The sequence below is a fragment of the Sphaerodactylus townsendi genome, linkage group LG01 (genome assembly GCF_021028975.2).
Source record: "Sphaerodactylus townsendi isolate TG3544 linkage group LG01, MPM_Stown_v2.3, whole genome shotgun sequence".
NCBI classification, from domain to species: Eukaryota; Metazoa; Chordata; class Lepidosauria; order Squamata; family Sphaerodactylidae; genus Sphaerodactylus; species Sphaerodactylus townsendi.
Genome location: NC_059425.1, coordinates 30996748 through 31019701, shown reverse-complemented (window position 1 = coordinate 31019701; position 22954 = coordinate 30996748). Strand labels below are relative to the sequence as shown.

The following is a 22954-nucleotide window of genomic DNA, read 5'->3' as shown; positions in this document are numbered from 1 at the left end:
ACATACACTCTACAGGGGTCAGTGCTAACAGTCACAGACCAGGAAAGGGATTTGGGCGTCTTAGTTGATAGTTCCATGGGAATGTCAACTCAATGCATGGCAGCTGTGAAAAAGGCAAACTCTATGCTGGGGATAATTAGGAAAGGAGTTGATAATAAAACTGCAAGGATTGTCATGCCTCTTATATAAAACAGTGGTGCGACCGCGACTTGGAGTAATTGGTGGTTCAGTCTTGGTCGCCACATCTCAAAAAAGGATATCAAGAGATAGAAAAAGTGCAGAGAAGGGCAACGAGGATGATTTGAAGGATTGGAGCACCTTCCTTATGAGGAGAGGCTGCAGCGTTTGGGACTCTTTAGTTTGGAGAGGAGACGTCTGAGGGGGGATATGATTGAAGTTTATAAAATTATGCATGGGGTAGAAAATGTTGACAGAGAGAAATTTTGCCCCTGCGGAAAGGGCCATAGTGACCCCATGAATTAAAGACCTCCAAAATGTCCTCTTGCTAACATCCTTGCTGAGGTCTTGCAAACTGAGAGCTGTGGCTTCCTTTGTGGAGTCAATCCATCTCATGTTGCGTCTTCCTCTTTTCTGCTGCCTTCAGCCTTTCCTAGCATTATTGTCTTTTCCAGTGTCTTCTCATTATGTGACCAAAGTATGATAACCCCAGTTTAGTAATTAAACTTCTAGGGACAGTTCAGGCTTGATTTGATTTAGAACACCCTCCTCCGGCACCACATTTCAAGGGAATCTACTTTATTCCTGTCAGCTTTCTTCACTGTCCGGCATTCACATCCATACATAGTAACTGGGAATACTATGGCATGAATTCATTTGATCTTGCTTGCCACTGACTGATCCTTAGACTTAAGAATCTTTTCTAGTACCTTCATGGCTGCCCTTCCCTCTCTCAACCGCATTCTGATTTATTAGCTGCAGTCTCCCTTTTGATTGATGATTGAGCAAAGAATTGGAACAATTTTCACAATTCCAGTTTCCTCAGTGTTCACCTTACAGTCGAGCAGCTCCTACAAACATATATGACTGCCTTACACAGAATCGGATTACTGGTTCAGTACTATCTACCATGGCTTTCAGAGGCTCTCCACATGCTTCCCCTGATCTTCTGTGATATCTTCTCAACTGGAGATGCTAGAGATTGAACTCAGAGCCTTTCATGGAAAGCATGGGATGTGGGCTGCCCAGAAAAATATTATATAGCAGGAAAGAGACATTTTCAGGTATCACACTGGTGATCCACCCAATCAGCAGGGTTGCCATTTTGTCTGAAACTGACATGATGCATATTATATGAAGTAGCAACTTCACATATCAGAAGGATCACAAGAAGCGCTTGTCCTCCATGCACATAGTAAGATACCCCCTGGAAAGATCTAGTGGCAGATTACTGGATTCTTGTAGCTGACGACCTGAAGCCAGCATATGGTCTTGGGTGATACAAGGATATTTTGCAACTGACCAGGGAAAAGAGGTTTTCTATTCAGAGAATAGCTTCTATATCTATCAGAGTGACTAAAAAGACCTCTGCTAGATTATTTTCATGTGCACATACATGGATATTGGGTGGATACACTCCTACAGATTTAGTACAGATCTCAGACACTAAGCAGCAGGTCATCCCTGTTTGACACGCAGATGGAAGACCACCAATGAATGCATTGCCAGGGTCATTATGCAGAGGAAGCCAATGGCAAACCACCTTTGCCAGTGCCTTGTCTTGCCTTGAAAACCCCACTGAGTTGCCACACGTCGGCTGTGACTTGACGGTACTCTATACACACGCTTTCAGACCTTGTATCGTTGCTCTGTAATAAAATGTGTGCAGTATTTCTTTTATGCACTCCTGAATGTCCATCCTCTGCGGTGCCTGCATACACTTCTGTACGGCGCCTGAGGGTAGGGAGCCAGATGGCAGGGAAAGATGCAGCACTGCAGCAGGGGTGATCTGGGTCATCTGGCAGTTTGTTCTCTCAGGAGCAGCTTGAGGAATTTGGGGGTAGAAGGCAGGGGCTGATTATACACTGGCATTCTGCCCCACAGCGAGTGTACGGTTCCTGCAGGGCAGATTCTTGCACTGATGCCATTAGAGCTGCCTCGCTGGAGATCCTGGGTGCCCCACTCTTTGTGAGAGTGGGGAAGCCACGGGGTTTCCCTCTTACTGTGGGTTTTCCCTCTTTCTGAGTCCTGCAATCAAAAGGCAAGATGAAGGTGGCCTGTTTTGTTCCTTTAAAGCCCTTTAAATGTAATATTGATATTGTGTATATCGATATTGTTGAGGCTGCTTTTGGTTGCTTTTGCATTTTGAGGGAAAAGTCGGCTGTGGATCCCTGAGAGGATGTGTGTGGGGGGAGGGGGGGCACCATTTTAAAAATTTTATTTTGTAAGGTGCCTGAGCAGGGATGCTAGATCTCCTACTTTGGTGGTAGACCTCCTACCCTCAGTGGACTGTTCCCACTGCCACTCATCTAGGTGAAGAAAAATGTGTGTGTGTGAATAACTGGCATCATGATGACATCACTTCTAGCGTGACTGGAAATGCGGTTGTGTTGTTGCTGCTATGATGATGTCACTTCTTGTCCCACTGGAAGTGATGTCATTGGTTTGCCAACAATGTTGGTACATCGCTAGTGAGGAGCCCCCTGCTCAACAGCGAGTGATCTGTTGGCAATCCTACACCTTGGTCTTGAGCGGGCTCCCTGGAGGGACAGTAAGGTTTGGTCATAGTTCTCTGAAGGATGGTAAACCTGTATCACTTTGTCCTGCAAGAGCAGTCTTAAATATCTGACTCCATGTGCTGCATTTAGAGCATTAACGTGTAAGGACAAAAGCTAGGTTAGAACTCTGCTCATTTTTTGAGGTGGAGAAGATTTTTGGGTGTGATGGAGCTCAATCCTGTGAGTTCCCCTTTGAAGACCAAGGGCCCAACAAGACAGTGTGTGAAACCCTATAAAGCAGTTGGGGGGGGGGGGAGGAATTTAAATCACAACCTGGTCAGTAGGAGGAGCAAGCTGAGCCCTCCTTAGTCCCTCCTTTACACTGAGCTTTTCAAAATCAGATTTCAGCACGCCTAGCTCCATGGTTGAAGTAACAGCTGCAAGCAGGAGAGGGAAAAGAGATCTATAAAACTGGTTTTGGTTGGGAAAGTGTGCCTTCATGCTGTGCTTTAGGGTTGCCAACCTCCAGGTAGGGCCTGGAGATGTCCCAGAACTACAGGCAACAGAGATCAGTTCGCTTGGACAAAATGGCACCTGCTGAGGACAGACTCTGTGGCACCATTTTTTTTCTTCTGAGGGGCAAAAAATACTGGGAAAAACAACAGCAGCACAGGTAAAAACTGAGTGCCAGCAAGCCTCTGGGCAGAAAAGCCTTTCAATCTAAACCAGGTTTTAAAGTGCTGATTTAAAGGTCCCCTCTGTTCTCCCATTCCGTGAGCAAGAGAGGCAGGTCGTTGCCAACATTCAGGAATTGCCTGGATTTTTCTCAGAATTATAAGTGATCTCCAGACTACACTGATCAGTTCCTCTGGAGAAAATGGCTGTTTCAGAGAGTGGACTGGACTCTATGGCATCACGCCCTGCTGAGGTTCCTCCTCTCCTCTCTAGGCTCTACCCTAGGCTGTACCCTAAAATCTACGGGAATTTCTCAACCTGGTGTTGGCAACCCTAAAACACACTCCCTGCAAATGGAGACAGACTTGGCAAAGCCCAGTTAAGTCCTGCTGACATCAGGTCCTCTTATAATTGGGAGTGTTTCGAGTGAGGCAAAGGAATGCAAAGGGAACTGGGCCCAGGAGAGCAGAAAGTTCAGGAGAGCTCTCAGAAGCGTAGTGGGGTAAAATGGTGCTTGAGGCAAAAACTCTCACCTCCTGGCCCCCTCACCTCACTTACTTGAGCCAGTGGCAGTCCCAGGCAACTTGATGGGGCAGGGCTGAGGAGCACCCAGTGGGCCTGCGGCAGGCTGCTACCCCCCACACCTCTATTGGAGGCTGCACCTGTGAGCAGGCATGGGTTCTAATGGAGGTGGGGGAACGGCCTGGCAGCAGCCTGCCACAGACCCGCTGGGTGCTTTTCAACTTGGGGGGTGCCCAGCAGGCCTGCGGGAGACTGCCGCCACCCCCACCTCCATTGGACACTGTGCCTGCAAGGAGACGTGGGCTCCAGTGGAGGCGGGGCAGCCCGGGGCTTTTGTCCCCACCCAACCCTGTGGTAGCTACGCCACTGGAAGGTCTCCTCCTTCCACCACCTGCATAACATAATGAGTTCTCCATGCATTCCCAGGTGAAGGAAGACTGGAAGTACGTCGCAATGGTGATAGACCGCATCTTCCTCTGGATGTTCATCATCGTCTGCTTGCTGGGGACAATTGGACTTTTCCTCCCACCTTTCCTGGCTGGCATGATCTAGCATCCAAGACATTGAAGAGCAATCCACTTCCGCACAGCTGGCCATCCCAGGGGTATCCTCAGCAGCCACCACACAAACTCTTCTTCTTCTACCTGATGTCATCATCCAGATCCAAGAGGATCCCAGATCAGAAGCATCTCTTACCTGAGGCTCCTTACCTGGAGTTGGATCCTTAGCTGATAGACTGAGGTTTTTTTTTAATTGTAACAATAACTGGGACTGGGAACTTGAATTTTCTTTAAAACTTAAACTTGCCTGGTGTTATTGCTATAGCAGCTGGTGGTGCAGGGAGGGGAAATTTGCAGACGGGCAACGAGTCTTGGCTTGCTAAGAAAACCATTTATGAGCTGCTTCTGATTATGTATTTATTTATTTAGTACTTTTTAATCCTGCCCTTCTTCCAAGAAGCTCAGAGCAAGGAACTTCGTTTTCCTCTACTTTGCCCCTCACCCTTTGAGGCATGTTAGGATGAGAGTCTGTGACTGGCCCAAGGTTACCCACTGAGCTTCCATGGCAGAGCAAGGAGATGGATTTGAGTCTCCCAGATCTTAGGATTTTCTCACATGACAACAATTCTGCTTCGACTGCAGTGGGAGCTGAAGCATTTGCAGAGGCACTGGGGCAACTACATGCTCCCCATCTCCAGCACAACCTAGCCACTGAGAATTAAGCCCATTATTTGCATAGACCTGCCCCTTCATCTGCAAAGCCCCATCTTAGGTTCCATCTTCTGGTTATGACAGTCTGTGACCAGGGATGTAGGTATAGATTTTCATGGGGGGGTCTGGGGGGCATGGCCACGCCCCACCCACCCCTGGGGGTGTGATCACACCTTCAGAAGCCCCGCCCCAGGCTCCGTACATATAAAAGCAGCTCTCCGAGGCCAGGGATGGCAGACTCCCCTGCCCCGCCCCCCCTACTGGCTGGGCTCCCAGCTAGCAGTCCCTTCTGCCCTCTCCTCCGGGCAGAGGTGTAGCTAGGGAAAATGGAGCCTGGTGCAAAATCTGAGCCCCCACCCTAAGGGCGGCTGCTGTGATGCTGGAATCCACCCCCAAACAGCATCACTTTTAATGGTGTTTAAACTAGGGAGCCCAGATTCTCCTTTTAAATCCACCTTAAAGGGAGAATCCGGGGTCATAAGAACATAAGAACAAGCCAGCTGGATCAGACCAGAGTCCATCTAGTCCAGCTCTCTGCTACTCGCAGTGGCCCACCAGGTGCCTTTGGGAGCTCACATGCAGGACGTGAAAGCAATGGCCTTCTGCGGCTGTTGCTCCCGAGCACCTGGTCTGCTAAGGCATTTGCACTCTGAGATCAAGGAGGATCAAGATTGGTAGCCAGAGATCGACTTCTCCTCCATAAATCTGTCCAAGCCCCTTTTAAAGCTATCCAGGTTAGTGGCCATCACCACCTCCTGTGGCAGCATATTCCAAACACCAATCACTAGTTAAAACAAAATTTAACTAGGGTCCCTAGTTAAAACAAAATTGAAAGTGATGCTGTTTTGGGGTGGATTATCCCCCACCCTTAAACAGCATCACTTTCAATGTTTAAACTGCAGACCTCAGATTCTCCCTTTAAATCCATGCCGAAGGGGGTGGATTTAAAAAGAGAATCTGGGGAAATTTAGGGGGTGCCTGCTGTCAGGGGTGCAATTGTTAAACTAGCAGCACCAAACTTTTCAGGGGACCTTTAGGAGACCCTCCTGATAATACCACCCAGGTTTGGTGAAGTTTAGTTCATGGGGGCCAAAGTTATGGACCCTCAAATGTGTAGCCCCCATCTCCTGTTAGCTCCCATTGGAAACAATGGGGGATGGAACTGAATGTTGGGAACCAGATTGCTTCGTAATTTATTTTCAGTACATCCAATGCACAACCAATCCAATCCAGATCTTCTGAATCCGGGCCTGGAGGTGCATTGAGTGAGTGCTGATGTACACTTTAGCCTACACTGTGAAAAGTCTTATGGGAATCTTTGTGAATTATTGTCTGCTATCCAAGGAAGAGTGGGATTAGGCTTATACCCCAGTTTTCCCGAAAATAAGCCCTATCCTGAAAATAAGCCCTAGCATGATTGTTTGGGATTTTTGGAGGATGCTTGAAATATAAGCCCTACTCCAAAAATAAGCCCTAGTTACAGATTTCCCAGCTGGGCGCAAAATCATACGGGGGAAAATAACACATCCCCTGAAAATATGCCCTAATGCATCTTTTGGAACAAAAATTAATATAAGACCCTGTCATAAGAACATAAGAACATAAGAACAAGCCAGCTGGATCAGACCAAAGTCCATCTAGTCCAGCTCTCTGCTACTCGCAGTGGCCCACCAGGTGCCTTGGGGAGCTCACATGTAGGATGTGAACGCAATGGCCTTCTGCGGCTGTTGCTCCCGATCACCTGGTCTGTTGAGGCATTTGCAATCTCAGATCAAGGAGGATCAAGATTGGTAGCCATAAATTGACTTTTCCTCCATAAATCTGTCCAAGCCCCTTTTAAAGCTATCCAGGTTAGTGGCCATCACCACCTCCTGTGGCAGCATATTCCAAACACCAATCACACGTTGTGTGAAGAAGTGTTTCTTTTTATTAGTCCTAATTCTTCCCCCCAACATTTTCAATATTTCAATGTCAATGTCGTATTTTTGTGGAAACACAGAGATGTTCCACGTATACTGAAAGCTCACTTCTAAGCTATTCGTTCATTTCCAGGATTTGGCCAATTGCTGCCTACACCAACTCTGTTTCCAGCACCCCAAGACTGCACAGTACTTCTTCAGAAATCTTAGATCCTGGATACTGATATCTGAATAAGAAACATGTGTTTATGGAATACACAGAGCTCTGGTTACAGGTCATTAAAAATTCCAGATGGCACAGAGGAATATTTTATTTAACTCCATTTTGCATTTATTTATCTCCCTTCTAATGACCTTGCAGACAGATCTCCTGATCTTGTGGTCCTTTATATAGCTTGTCATCAGTTTTTGTTGTCACAGTCCTGTGACATCAGTTTCAAGAGGCAGCAGCAGAAGGAAATCGCCAGATTGCTGAAGGCAGGGCTGAGTTGCGAACTATTACCCATTACCCTGCATGAAGAATACACAATCCCTCCCCTCCCCCATCTTACTTGTAAAACGTTGAATTTGTTAAAGGATAATAAGGTTTTTCACATCTACGTCTCCATCCTCAGAGTAATTACACCTTGTCTGATATCTGTGGTCATTTCCATAGCAACCACTTTGCTTCTGTTACACAACTGGTACCATTCAACTCTTTTTTACACATAGTGCACACTAGGAATTCTGCAGTGAATTCAAGAGACGGATGTATAGAGATGACCAGAAGTAGGTGCTCCACATCCCAGAACTTATAGCACCCTGGACTCCTTCAGGAAGAAGAATCCAGCATCACTTAAAATGGACTGGACTCCTATACATATGGAGTGCTGATGATGGTACTGAATGTACCTCTTGGGCTGGGCTGATCAATGTTGAGGTGTGTATGTGTGCATGCACATCCTGCCATGGTGTTGCTTGGTACATATACTGCGGTTGGACAGGGGCTAGCCACAACCAGAGCAATCTGATCACATCATTGGCTTGCACCATCATGGGGCAATGCTAGTTTCTCTCCAGGCACGGTGCAGGCCCCAGGCAGATCCAACTCATTCCTGCCCGAGGCAGCCTACACAGGCTCCAAGCAGATCCAGCCTGCTTAATTTCAAATCTGAAAGGTTAAAGCTTCTGCTCTGGAAGTTAATAATACTTCTGAAATTGCAAAGTGAATTGACACATCCAAACACAATGACGTTAAAGTATATAAATGGGAGTGGCTGTCATTTCCTCAATGGGTTAAAGCACACAAAAAAGGCAAAATGGAGCTGTTGGATCATAGAGCAGTCAGTTCCAGAAAGTGGGGGGAAATCACTGAGAGGAACAAATAATAACAATACTATTTAGTATTTTTGTAGTACTTTCGACATTCAAAACACTTTGCCTACGTTATCCTGTTGAAATACTTGAAGGGTAGGCTAATATGAGGTAGGCTAATATGAGTAGTTCCATATTGTAAATTGGGGAGATAAAGGTTCCCAAGTGAAGCTCTGGCTGAGGTAAGATTTGAGCTGATTTCCTGAGTTCAGTGGAACTTTCTCCCATAATACTGTATGTTAAACTGCAGTCTTGGGAATGGCTCAAGAACACAAGAAGAGGCTGTTCTATAACCAAGTCCATCAAACCAAGTACCATCTCCTCCAACTAGCAGTAGAGAGACCTTTCCCAAGACTTGCCACTTGCAGCCTTTACTGGGAAATTGAATCTTGGACCTTCAGCCTGAAAAATGTATGCTCAACCAAACAGTGACCCTTTCCCCACCTACCGTTTGCGGCGCACTAATCTCAGCGCGAGTCATTTCTGGCCCGGGGTCGTGTTCCCCACTGCCCCGCGCTCTGCGTGGGGTCATCAAAAGGTGCTGTTTTTTCAGCGCCAGAAATGATGTGTGCTGAGGGGACGTGAGAGCGGCAGAGTCGGGGCGGCTGCGTTGTCGCCGCCCGGACTCGTGGGGAGCGCCGCTGGACCCCACACTATTTGGGGAGAGTAGCGTGCAGCAAACGGTAAGTGGGGAAAGGGCCAGTGATGTCTGAAGCTGTACATACCAAGACCCTCTGCATGCAAATCACAGGCTCTCAAACTAAGCTACATTCTCTCTGAGCCATACAGAGCCAAGCTAGTATAGTAGTTTGATGGCAAGACTAGAACCGGGGAGGCCACGAAGCTCTTTCGAGTGACCATCTCTCTCGCCCTAATTTACCTCATAGAACGATACTTTCTCCAACTAAACTGACTGTTCTGAGGGAAAAATGGAGGTGGGAGAAAGGAAGAAGAACCATACATATTTTCAGTAGGAATGTTAACGAGTCTGTGCCAATTTTGGCACTCAACAAAGAAAGAGAAAATGAGCCAAAGAATTGGGTACCTCATTTATCTCAGGCAAAAATAACAGCTTTGTTAAGACAAATGTGGCAAAAGCCAACACCCCCCCCCCTACAATGTTCAGTTTGAAACCAACGAATCATATCAAACAGAAAAGTTTCTAGTGCAGTTGCCTTTTTTAAACACATAAGATAAAATTACAAAGAAGCTCAGGTCAGCTGCTGACCTCCCTCCAAGCCTTGTCTTTAGGAAAAGACAAGCAAACCTATTTCTCTGGCACAAAAAAAGCACACGGATTTCAAATTTCAGGGAAGGAGGTAGATCCTGCTTTCAGAACAATTTGTTTCTTTTTTTAAAAAAAATGGATGGCTTCAAACCTTCAAACACCTGGAAGATTTCCATGAAACATCTGTTTCATAGCAAAGCCTGAGTTTCAAGGCTGTGAGGTTTAATATTTTTAAAAACCCTGTCAGGGAATTCAAATCAGATTTAAAAGTCAAAATCAATGTCCAGATTCAAGCTTCATGGTTCCATGTTGAAGAGATGGAAGTGAGCTGCGTATATGTTTTTCACTCATTTACACTCATATTTCAAATTTCAGCTTTGATCTTTTTCTTCATTCCTTTCAGATCAACATCACTCATAGAGCCATTCCCACCCCCCCACCCACCCCAGCCCAAAATATTGTTTTTCTCAAATTGAGTTTAGGAAGCAGGAGGGTGAAGGAAAAGGAAGGACTAGGATAGTTAGTTGGCAGACTAGGGTTAGTTGGCAGTTGTTAAATAATTTTTTCTATACAATGTACAAAGAAGCAAAATAGTCTCTTCCAGTGAACCAATATCCCCAATGGGAATTTTCTCTATTTAAGAGAATTGCTCAGCAAGTCTTCTTTTCTCAGTAGGCCACTAAAACCCTTAGAGCAACCAAGGAACAGTCTTGACCCCCTCCCTCCTGTGGCTTACCCTGAGAACAGTGTGGGGCCCACGAGCTACTCCACCCACACCTGTTTTTGATCTGCTTCACCAACCTGACAGACGGTACCTCTCACTGCCACAGGCACCTAAAAGGAAGTAGACCACAATACAGGAACCCACTTTGTGTGATGACACTAGTGGTGCAGGCTGGGAGAGCCCCACTGAATGGCCTTAATATCCCTCATGAGAGGACAGGGGTCTTTTACACACACGGTCCCCTCCCTTCACCACCAGCAGCATATCCTGTGGATGCAAGAACACAAAAGTCTCTTCCCTGCCCTGAGCATATGGCTTCTCTCAAGAGTTTCTTCCTTTGTTCTCAGAAGACAGACGTGACAAAATCAGACACGAGCGTTTTTGTGGCACGGGGGACGGGGAAGCTGGATGGTTTTACATGTGTGTGTGTATGTGTGTGTGTTATTTCAAGGGCCAGCTCTCTCTGTCACTCAAAAGAGACCTTCACCAGCTTGGCTTGCACCTTGGCTTGGTCCACAGCATCCAGGAGGTTCTTTGCATCCACGGCCAAGGTGTGAGAGGCGGTCAGCATCTGGCGCTTGCACTCCTCGCTCAGAGAGGTCATGGCGTTCTGCTGAGCCAAGCGCATCTTGTTGATCAGCTCAGCAAGGTCCTTGTTGAGAAGCTTCTGAGTTCCCTCGATCTGCCAAAGGGAGAATGGGACACATCAAGCGGCAGGTTAACTCAAAAAGCGCCTCAAAACTATTTCCCTTCTTTTTTGCGGCCAGATATGCAGAGGCTACTGAGATAAGCACAGACATGGCTTGGATTGAAATAGGGCTGCAGCCCTTTTTATTAAAACAATGCTTAAAGAAGCTGGGTGATCAAGAGGAGTGCATCTTCCTGCTGATCAGCCTTCCTGGCCGATCCAGCCTTCCCCCCTATCAATTGGCGAGGACAGAGGTTTTGGGCCATGGGGCATCAGCCCCATTCCCTGTGGCCCTGGCAGCTGGTGCATCAGGCTCGCCAGCAGCGGCCCTTATAGGCCTGCTCCTCGAGCCCTTCCCCATTTCCAGCCTCTTATGGAGGCCTCCCTAGGTGGGGAGGTCCAGCCTGCAAGCTTGGTCCTCCCCCAAAATGATGGGCTCCTCTGCCCAAACCGCCCCCAAGGGGCTGCGACGGATAAGCTAAAAGAATCCCATCCCTTTTGGGAGGGCGGGTCGGTCGGTTTGCCTCAATGCGTCGAAAAAGAGGCCGAGGCCACTGCGTGCTGCCTTAAATAGGCGGCTTGCTCCACCCAAATACCACAAAGGAAGACCAAGTTTGCTATGCAGAGGAAGACAACAGTAAACCACCTCTGTTCATCTTTTTTTCTGAAAAAAGCACAAGTCACTTGTGACTTGACAGCACTTTATTATGACCCTTTGACAGATACCCTCTCAGAAGAATTCACAGCAAGCTTAGGCAAAAGAGGGCCTAGGAGCATAGACCATCTGAGATAACTTTCTAAGACTTCAGTGGGGCAATCTCACCAATGGCAAAAAAGAAGACTTGATGCTGAGACCTACCTCATGGCGTGAAGATGAGGGCAAAGCCGGAAGGATATCATCTACGCTCCCAATGAGCTTCCGAAGAGAGAGACCCACATTCTGCCAAGAGAAAACAGAAAGCACAAAGTCAAGTCCTGCCCACTGTTGAACAGAAAGGCTTTCCCCTATTTAGGTCTGGAACTCTGCAGGACATGTGGTTTCACTACTAGGATGATCAATCGATCAATCAATCAATGACCTTTATTAGGCATAAGATAGAGTTTTAAAACAAGGATAACCAAAATAAGATCACAGTCAAAGTAACTAGTGTTTTAACAAAGCCAGAACTAGGAACTCTGCTACGTCTTCAGTCCGTTTGGAACAGCGATTGTTTTAAAGTATCTGGATCTTGGCCCCATTGGAGAGAGTAGGGTTTAAACTGATGTGCGGCTCAATAAATTGTTTGCGTAAATCAATATGGCAGGCACAGTGCAGTAGAATGTGTTCCGTCATTTCAGACTAGGATTATGAATCTACTCATTCTTCACCCTTTTCACCGCACACCTTAATCCAGGATGAGTTTTTCCATTCACAATTATCATCAAACTGTTCTCTGAAAAAGAAATGACTTCCAGGTCACTAAGGAGGGGGTTTGGTGAACATCCACAGCCAAGATGGTCTACAACGTCAGCACAATAACTGAAAATGCCCAATTTCTGGCTAGGAATCAGAACATGAATAATGCAGCAGGGACAGTCAGAAGGGAAACGTGCACTGATCTGAGCCACAACGCAGGTCTATAACAGAAGAGACAGTCCTTCCGCTATGTGGACGCCAGGTTGTGAACAGCTTTAAAGGGGAGAGCCAGAACCTGAATTTTGGTAGGAAGCAAGTAGGTATTTTCACATGGTCACGTATTACACACAGTGGCATTTTGTACTAGCCAAAGTTTCTGAACGTTTTCAAGGAAAACCCCACATGCAGCACATTGTGGTCATCCTTCTGAGAGGTTGTAGTAACATGCATAGGCCCAGGCAAATTGGCTTTGTCTTGAAAGCAGCACAATCTACCCAGACTGCTTGAGACTGGAAGAAAGCAATTGTGGTCACAACAGCAACCTGCCTCTCTAACAACAAAGGAGGGGCCAAATGCATCACAAAACTCTTTTACGTGATCGGTGAGGGATCGATAATAAATGATAAATCCTATAAACAATAGATCTTATTGTTCTGATTCAGCACGGGGCAGCTTCCTATGTTCACGGTAGCAGCTTTTTGACTAATTTGCTCCAGTCTCCCTTAAGTACAGAAGGTTCGTTTGTGCTGAATCAGAGCAGATTCTTTTAGTCCAGAATTCTGTCTTGAGCATACCCTGTTTCCTCAAAAATAAGACATCCCCTGAAAATAAGACGTAGCAAAGTTTTTGTTTGGCAGCATGCCCGTCGAACAGAACACCAGAACATGAAGCTGTGGAGCGGAAAAATAAGACATCCCCTGAAAATAAGACATAGCGCACCTTTGGGAGCAAAAATTAATATAAGACACTGTCTTATTTTTAGGGAAACATGGTAGTCCAACCAAGACGCCTTTGAGAAACTCATAAGCATCCCTGGCTGGCCCCAGTTTCACCCTCAGAATCCCATACTCAAGGGTAATAAATATGCTCATCGAAACCCCTCCCACTTCACAAGCTTTTCCTGATTCCTCACTGCCCCAAAGGTGATGGCAAGATCCATATTACCTTCACAACAAGGATGTACCGCTCCGGAGGATGGTTGCTGACCTCGTTCTTAAGCTGCAGAACAGCTTTCACCAGGTTCATAACATCGCTATATACAGCATCGTCTGTTCGGTCCAGGTTGGCTGTAGGAGTTGGCTGAAGTGACATCTGAAAAGGACGGGATAATGTAGGACAGGTTTTCCCAAACTCCTTATACCAGAGAGTATTTTTTTAGAACATGGAAATCAGAAGCACGCCAAGAAACAAAATTTCAGAGTATGTAAGATGTACCATCTACTTACAGAGGAGTCCATACTCTGTGTCTCTGCATGAGTCATGCTTCTAGGTAAACCTCTGAAGGTGAAGATTCTGCCGTGGTTCTGCTAGGGTTATCGACCTCTAGGTAGTGTCTGGAGTTATCCCAGAATTACAACTACAGAGATCAGTTTCCCTGAATGAAATGGCAACCTTGGAGGGCAGACTACGACATCACATCCTCTGTAAACTCCACCTTCTTCAGGTCCTGCACCCAAATTGGAGTTGGTAACCCTACTTTCCACATAGGGAGTGAGTGAATGAGCCAGTCTAATGCGATGCTGACTAACAGCAGAATTATTTGCCCCCAAAAGAGGCCACATAGAAAGAGCCAGTGCAGAGAACCATGTTCCCAGGAATTGGTTGACCAGTGTATGAGAGAAGAGGCTGGACTACATGGACCACTGGTCGGATCCAGCAGGGCTCTTCTTACGTGCTTAGAGACTAAGAGTGTGTCTTCTTCTGTAGATAAGGACTCTGGGCCTACTAGAAGCAATGGCAGTGCTTCTCTAGCAGTGTGCTTATCGTGCCATGGCACACACAGTCTTCAAATTTCTGCTGAACGGTGTGCATGCCATTCTTATGGCCTCCATCCTCATGGTAGTGTATACAGGTTGTGGCATTTCATCCTGAAATGGGAGTGGGGCTCACAGACAATAGGGATGTCCAAGTGAAAAACTGTGAACACAGTTGGCATACCTGGGAGATGGGTTCTAGGCCAGCCTTGCCCCCACATGGAATGGCAGAGATACAGGTTGACTGCTTTGGTGAGAGGTAGGCCCACAATAGCTCTGGAAATCCCATGTTCAAAACCTTTCTTAGCTCCAACACAGCTGGAGACTGTGGCTCATTCTTCTCGCTATTTTTCATCTACCGTGTGTGCGTGCGTGCGTGCGTGCGTGCGTGCGTGCGTGCGTGCGTGTGTGTGAAGTGCCGTCAAGTCACAGCTGACTTATGGCAATACCTCATGAGGTTTTCAAGACAACAGACTAACAGAGGGAGCTTTGCCACTGCCTTACTCTGCATAGCAAACCTGCTATCAGGGGACATCTACCCCACCCCTCTTCCCACAAAAAGATGGTTTGTGGCAGCTTCCCTCTTGCCCCCTGTACCTGAATATGGTACCTGTATTGCCACAGAACCAAAGTGGAAAGGAACCAACCCACTATCGGTTGAAGTTTAGGTACATACCTGAGGTACAAATCTGGGCGGCTTCCTGGGAGGCCCTGTAAACTCAGCTAAGCCATCAATAAAAGGAAACAAAGAGCTTCTTATTATAGTGATGCACATCAACACACACACAAACAATGTATTACTACTTGGGCAGCTGATTTAAAAATAAAATCGGATAACAAGCTGGCTAATCAAGTGGTGAACAGATGGTCTTTCAATGCATTGACAGCTTATTTTAAAAGGACACTGTTGTTTTTGGAGGCAGTTGTGGGAGAAATCAAAGGGGGGGATTATGTGTGAAACGTGTTGGAGGGAATAAATAATCATTATTAAAAACAAACAAGTGTCTTGTGCAGCTAAGCTAACAAAGGAATTGCAGCACTAAAATGCCTCCATGGGACAGATCAGGGTAAATACTCACTGTATCCCGTCTCCTTCTCAGGAAGTTTCTGAAAAAGGAACAAGAAATCCACTGAAAACTGAGATTGCATCACAAGTGGGAGGTTGGGGGTGGGGAATAAGCTGCAAATAAGCAAAAGGTGAGAGAAAACACAGTTGTAGAAGGCAATATTTGATAGCAGCTAATTGAAAGGACCTTTCAATCCCATTTTAGTGTGCTTGTGCTGCTCATGAACAGTTGAGGCAGTAGACAGCAGCAACCTGGATTTTCAAGAGGGGAGGCAAGCAACAGGCAAGAGAGGAAAGAGATTAAGAAGGAAAACCTCTTTCCTGATACAATTTAAAGGGATGGTTTTGTCCAGGAAGGACCACGTTCTCCCCCATAAAACTGCCCATTCACTCAGATCAGTAGCCCTGCCTATCAGGCCCTACCAGTACTGGGGGTTAAGTGGGTGGTAATTGGATAAAGACCATTGCAGTGGCGGCGGCATACCATTGCAATGTCCTTCCCAGGGATGTCTGCTTGGCAGTTATATTTTGGTGCTAGATGAAAATTAAAGATCTTGAGAGCTACCAGCAAGAACTTGGGCCCCTTCCGCACATGCAGAATAATGCACTTTCAATCCACTTTCAATGCACTTCGCAGCTGTGCATAATAGCAAAATTTACTTGCAAACAATTGCGAAAGTGGATTGAAAGTGTATTATTCTGCATGTGCGGAAGGAGCCTTGGAAGGTCCCAGAGGCTACAAGAAGACTATACTGGAACCATAGAATGTGTGTGGTTGTAGGAACGGGGAGGGGAGGCCCTAATGAGGTGTGAGATTGGCAAGAAAGGTCTGCCCATGGTAGGAAAGCGAGGATTATGAAGCTGAATGAAAAAATATTGGTGTATTTTTGTATGCTCTCTGAAAAATCTGATTGGATGCTAGGAAGGGGCATGTGTTTTTCAGGCAGATGGAATTACAGAACAGAGCGGGTAGGCTTTTGTCAGGCATCGCTCCAAAAAGCATCACTTTTTGTTCCAGGATTAAATGCTCAGGATTCAGCACAAAAATTTACCACTTATGTGCTTTCCCAAGGATGGTGCATATGGATTGGAAGCCCTTCTTTTCCTGTCACACAGAAATTTTATATGGGTGGTGTTTTTAGAAGGGGGTGGGGGGCGCAGATCCTATGTAGCCAGATTTTGCTAGCTTGGGGCTAGACTAGATAAAGGAGTGGCTTCTGACATAACGCCTGCATCCTACATGTTTTTATCGTGGCTTACATTTACGTGAAAAACACTGGCCTGGTTCAGACATCATGTAAAACCATGGCATATTGTAACTATGGTAGTTCCATGAAACCTCAGTTTGGCTTCTAGAAAATCACTTGACTCCTCTTAACAAATGTTGTTTTTGTCACCTCCCCTCCAGAGAGGAATTAACCATGGTTAGTGAACTAGTTCAGGCCCTCATTTGGCAGATCCTGATTAACAACAGTCAGTGAAGTGGCCCATGTCCATTACATCTTCTAAATGTGGATTTGTGTCATATCTGAACTAGGCGGGGACACCTACTTGAAGTACATCTGTTACCTTACAACAGGGGTGTCCAACTCTTCAACAGCTTCAAATGTACATGGACTACAGTGCTGGCATGGCCAGGGGCTGATGGGAATTGTAGTCCATGAACATCTGAAGCGCCAGAGTTGGACACCTCTGCTACTATCTGGAATGCACAGATTGAGAAGGAGACCCTGACTAATGGCAGGGCACTAGTCCATGGGTTTTTTTGACCACGCACTTTTAAACTACTTCTTTTTGCAGCTACCAGGAGAAGAAAGAAAGGGAAAAGCTTTAGAAAAGCAGCAGAATACATTTTTAGGGGTGGCAAGGCTAGAGATAGTGCCCTTTATAGAGACTTACAGGGGGGGAAGAGTCGCTGTTCACAGAGGCTATTGGGTCCTGTGGTGGAGAAGAAGGGCACACTGCAGTTACCTACAAGCTATAATCTACGGTGGAAATGCATTTACAAAATTAAAGTTCAAATTCTCACACTGTCAAAGTTCAAATGTCTAAATTTATATTGCTATATATAACACAACTTGAGGTCTTATTTGTTATCTCTAACCGGAGGAAGAACTGCCAACCAAGGAAGCCCAACCAATGTAAAACCTAGGGATCTCAAAGCAAAATGCAAGCATCCATAAAAATGTGAACTTGAGATAAACCAACTACAGTAAAGTTTTTAAAGCCTCTCAAAGCCCCAATCCTCTCTGGGGCTGATTTCACACAGCAAAAACACCCCGTGCTATATCCGGGAGTGCAGCTGCCGCGACGAGCTTTACCCTGCTGTTGACTTTGCGCTGTTCCCTGGCTCTCCTCCACTTGCACCACAAGGTCTTCGGCAATGTCCCTATGACCATGTTGAAGAAACTCTAGGAAAAACACTGGTCAGCAACCTGGTGATTGCCCGCCCACCTCTTCCACTAACTCACCAGAGCTTTCTCCTCCTGCCTCAGCCACTGATAATCCTCTGCCATCTGCTTCTGCTGCTTGTGGAGAAGCTGACTCATCTTGGCCCGCTCCATCTCCCAAAGTTTCTGGGCCTCTTCCCGGCTGCTGGGCCTGAGGAAGTCCTCCTCCTTGTGGAAATGAAACAACACCCATGTTAACTCTGTTCACATTATCAATTAACCAGGGATAACCTATTTCACTTCAACCTGTTTCTGAGACTGCTCTGTTCACAAGTTTGATTTCTTGAAAAGTGTTGGAAATAAGACGAGGAAGCCAAACTTCCAAGTTCAGAGGCAGTATACCTGTAATTAAAAGATCCTAGGGACAATCAACAAGATAGCTGTTTTTTACTGGAAACCACTGCTGGACTAGATGGACCTCCCGCCTAATCCAGTGAGACAATTCATGTCAAGAAGACCAGGGGGTCTAGGTAATGGATAGAAGGTCGTGAATTTTTAGAACTGTGTAACGTCCTCTATAATTATTTCTGTTTTATAATTTTGAGATCCAGTGTGGTAGAGTTAATGAGAACCCTTATTTCTTATTTGAAGCTGAATCGACCATGGAAAATAACAACAACATGATGAAGATACAAGAAATTGTTTATTATTGGTGTTTTCCCAATAGAAATCGTCCAGTGTTTAAAGTGGCATCAACGTTGTATCCCCTTTCTGTCTCCAAGCATGAAACTCTGGCAGCTATTTAACTGCAAAAATAATTTTCCTATGATTAAAACATTTGAAACACAATGAGATTATCAAATATTATTATTGCTCCTGATTGACTTACTTTTTTTTTCTTTTTGGTATTTTCCCCAATATTATTCCCTTTATCTTGGTAGTCAAACAAAATTGGACTGCAGGATCTCACTTCTCCACAAGAATCTCCTCTGCCTCTGTAAGGTCTGTGGCTGGGATTTGCATTATAAATCTAACAAGTAAAACTGGGAACCTAGTAGGTCCATTTTACCTGCTATCATATGTTTACTTCTTGGGCTACTCCCATGTATGATAGACCTTTCTACTGTTCCCCACCCTCTTAAAAAGATGATGGCCCTGACAAATGGAGTCACATAGCTCCTTCTGGAACTTCAAATGTATAACACTGTAAGAGAAGGAAGAGCAAGATAAGGTGGAAACGCAGTGGGGTCAGTAGTAGTCAGAGACTATGTTAAGGCAGAGAATTAGAATACACAACAGAGACAGTGATGCACAGAAAGGTACATCATAGCGAGGCAGCGTTAGTTTCTTCTTCAGATGTTGCTGTTCCACCTGGTGAATGGCAGCCTGCTATGGAAAGGGCCTGCTGGCTATGGAACCTATCTCCAAACCTACCAAGAGCCTATCTCCAAACCTTTCAAGTGAAGCCCCTGTACAGTTGATCACCCACCATTACTTTAGCAGAAGGGGAAGGCATCGCAGAGGCCCGTTAGAGTCTGGTACACTGCTGCTGGTGGAGGCAAAGCACTTCAGCTAGAGGGGGGAGGGGGTCATTTAGAAATAGATGCTGGAGTAAGTTCCTTTGAGTCTCCTTATAGGAGAAAAGGGCAGGGTATAAGTTCAAACATAAGGCTAGGTCTCTTCACAGAAGACACAGGTTGGCTCTTTAAGGAAACACATTTCCTGGGATACACGTGGGTTTCTTCAGCAGACCTGAAAATGTGCTGCCAGGCCTGTTTCAGACTGGGAAAATGGTGTGGGAAGAGGGAAAGGCCCCATCTCCATGTGTAGTGTGGTCCTGATCCTAATTAGGCACTGCATGTACAGAAACTGAGGAGAACCTCCAACTCACATGTAATTGTGTTATTTCTGACTCAGGGTGGATATCCCACACTGTAATGTTTGAAGAAACCCTTTGGTTTTGCTATCACAACTCTCGTTATACTGCAGTGCCTTTTTAAAAAATGGGATATAACCATATAGTCATCATTACAGGGTTCAAATGCTTCACATATGATCTCTGAGTAAGCTTCATAACAACTCAGTAGAGCAGAACTGTGTTATATTAAACCTATTGTGCTGATGGGTCAATGGGGGAAAGTAGTGATTGTGAGAAAAGACTATCTTGCTAATGGGTACGTGCTGAGTTGATGACAGAAGCGGCATTTAAATCAGGAAGTGCCATCCTGACATTGCTGAACAACACCAGCATTCATGCCACTCACGTAAACACTTGAAAATACAGTGAGGGTAACATTAAACTCTGGTTGGGTTCAGCACTTCCAAATCAGCTTTCCCTTTCACAAACGTTAATTCTTGCTCAACATTTCCAAGCATTCAATCATGCAGAAAGTTAAAAGATCAAGATTTCCCCCCCACCTGTCTACAGAGAAAACAAACCTGAAACAGTTTACAGGAAGGGCAGCAAAAACCCCTTTGGTGAGTGGTAATAATATACCAAAATCGACACAGTCATACATATGCATCTCACTGGCCGCCAAAGCCCCGTCTTCCTCTTAGCATTGGGATTGTGCGCCAGGGCGATGTGCCGGCCACTTCTTACCCTCATGCTGTGGCGCTTGAAGACGTTGTGTCTGTTGAGCGGTGGGGTGTGCAGGGAGTTGACGGGTGATGATGGGTACTCGATGGGGCTGGTGAGAGTTGGCGAGCTGGCACACAGACCCTCGGGCACCTAGGGAGGGGGAAGCAAAAGGCAACGGACACAAAACTGGACACAAGTAGGCAGTAGACACGCAAAGAGGAGCAGAGAGAGCATCCTTTGAAAGAAGACTCACACAGCATCTGGACAAGGGGAAAGAGTTTGCCTGCTTGCACTCAGGCTAGATTTTATCTTTTAATGAGATGCACTGGGCATTTGCACCAGAGACATCAGCATTTAGAAACCCCGTTGAGAGGGGCCCTGTTCAGTACCAGAAAACAGCTGGATAAGAACAGCAGTCATGAAGCATTATGCTTTTATTTCATTGCAAAAAGAGCTCGTGGGGTGAAAGCCACCATTAAAACATAGAAGTTTTAATCGTCCATTGTAAGACTTGCAAGGAACCCATTCTCGTCCCTTATTAGTTTTTACTTGTGAACAGGAGCCTGCTTTCTTGCATTCTATACCATGCTAGGCATCACAAATAAATCTAAAAGTCACCAGTGACAGTGACCAGGTCTCTACCTTCCAGACTTCGACATAATTTTTGTTTTGCCTTTCTGCTTCACTCAGGACAGGGGGCATCATGCCGTAGATGGTACAAATTGGGTTCCTTGCTCTAAAAAGGCACATGAGTCAAAAAAGTTTTAAAAAATGAGAAACGCCAAAATTTTAGAAGACTGCATTGCCTGGTTACTGGGAAAACAGATGTCCTTTGTCAATAACCATGGCATGACCAATAAATAGGCAACAGATGTACATGGTTTATTAAATGGTCTTCCTAAACTCACCATTCTGATGAGTAATAGAGAAATTGGCTGGGATGGGGGATGGGATGGCTAGATTTAAGCAGAGGTTTCAAGTCCCACTTCAAGGGAGGGAAAAAATGGATGATCTAGGGCAAAGGTATCTATTACTGAAAGAAAGAATTGCCTGTACACAGAAGCATTACAGAAGCATGTTGTCAGGGGCTGGCTGCCGACAGAAAAGCATAGCTAGGTTCTGTTCTGCTTTACGACATGGAGGGAATGTATTTCTTAGAACCAAACATTTTTAACAATTGAACATTGCACACAATGCCTAGTACTGCGACGTCACTGCAGAGGTGCAGGAATTCCAAGAAGCAAACAAAGCAATCTTACAATAGTTGCAGACAAAGAGGGAATGAACGTGTTGGGCACTGTTTCATTGTGCTTAAATTTGGCCATAAAACCTTTGCTTGTTGAATGCATCATGATGAAAAGCACAAAGTCTAAAACCAGTGCGATATTTGGGACCGCTAGGGGGCAGGCTCACTACACTACTTTGGCTGTCGCAGGAAGTGTGAGAAGTGGCAAGCAGTGGCAATGAACGCAGCAAATGACACCAAGGTGACAAAAGATCCACCACTCTGAAGTAATGCCTGTACTGCTGGCGATGTAACAAGAACGGTCCAGTTCCTATCAGAATTGCATGGGGAGATCAAGGAGGGAAATCCTTCAGCCGCCCTGGCTAAGGGAAATCTAAAGCCTTTACCTGGAACTGGAGCTTGGGAGCCAGCAGGTTAGTCTGAGGAGGTGGCTTGTACTTCGGTCTGCTGGGCTGGAGAAACAAAGCAGGGAATCAACATTGGAACATTTGGGAATCGTTCTGAATCTTTTGCAGGTTCTTAAAATATCCAGATCCTAAACAAACTAATGTGGGTATAAAGAGCAGGTTACTGTTAAAATGTCCTTTGGCGTGACTGAATAATGCAGTCACAATTATTTTATATCCAAGATGAACGAGTCCATGCTTAGCAATGTTCTACTACCTGCAACTTTCAAAATGCAACAGCAGAGGTTAACAGGCAGAGGCGTAGCAAGGGGGAAAAGCGCCCGATGCACCAGTGTGTCCTCTGTCCCCGTTCCGCCCCGGAACACCCCCGCCCCAGAATGCCCTCGCCACACCCCCATAAGGGCGCGCATCCAGTGCGTCGCGCCCCCCCTTGGAGCTACGCCTCTGTTAAAAAGAGAATAGCATCCTACAAATTGAAAAGCAAGTGATGCCTCCAAACATGGATCCGTTCTGTATCCAAGACTTCCGAGAAGCTGATGCTGCATGAGCAAAATGCAACAAGGAACACAGCGAAGGAAGGAACCTGTGTAAAAAATCACCGCCACTTCCATCAATGGACTCTCTTACACAAGTGGGAACCTGCCTGGCAGAAGAGCAAGGAGGGGCAGCTTTGCTTGATTCCCCCTCCTCATTGCAACCCCATGGCGTTTTGTCCACAGTGCTGCCGTGACCCTATAGCCTGTTTTCCAGAGGGGCTGCTGGGAAAAGAGGAAGAAGGGAACATCCACAGACAATTGCATTCATACTTTGCAGGATGCAATCTAATTATTTTACATTTTATTGGTATGGGGTGGAGAGCCGGAGTTCATAACCAAGACTTGCTAAGACAATGGCTCAAAA

At 45.9% G+C, this 22954-nt stretch overlaps 2 protein-coding genes across 3 annotated transcripts in view; one reads left to right on the top strand and one right to left on the bottom strand.

Annotated features, from left to right (window-relative positions):
- The window catches only part of CHRNA2 (cholinergic receptor nicotinic alpha 2 subunit), a 38697-nt gene extending 33923 nt beyond the window's left edge, over positions 1 to 4774 (top strand). For both annotated transcript variants that reach the window (XM_048516714.1, XM_048516722.1), the window contains one exon: positions 4299 to 4774. In XM_048516714.1, the coding sequence (XP_048372671.1) occupies positions 4299 to 4424 (126 nt within the window). In that variant the 3' untranslated portion in view covers positions 4425 to 4774. The remainder of the gene's footprint in view (positions 1 to 4298) is intronic.
- A 4616-nt stretch (positions 4775 to 9390) lies between these two features.
- Positions 9391 to 22954, bottom strand: part of PTK2B (protein tyrosine kinase 2 beta) — a 103781-nt gene continuing 90217 nt past the window's right edge. Inside the window, 9 exon segments of the mRNA XM_048516704.1 lie at positions 9391 to 10989; positions 11855 to 11935; positions 13556 to 13702; positions 15041 to 15087; positions 15444 to 15471; positions 17330 to 17368; positions 17902 to 18048; positions 20423 to 20551; positions 22034 to 22099. Of these exon segments, the coding sequence (XP_048372661.1) occupies positions 10774 to 10989; positions 11855 to 11935; positions 13556 to 13702; positions 15041 to 15087; positions 15444 to 15471; positions 17330 to 17368; positions 17902 to 18048; positions 20423 to 20551; positions 22034 to 22099 (900 nt within the window). The 3' untranslated portion in view covers positions 9391 to 10773.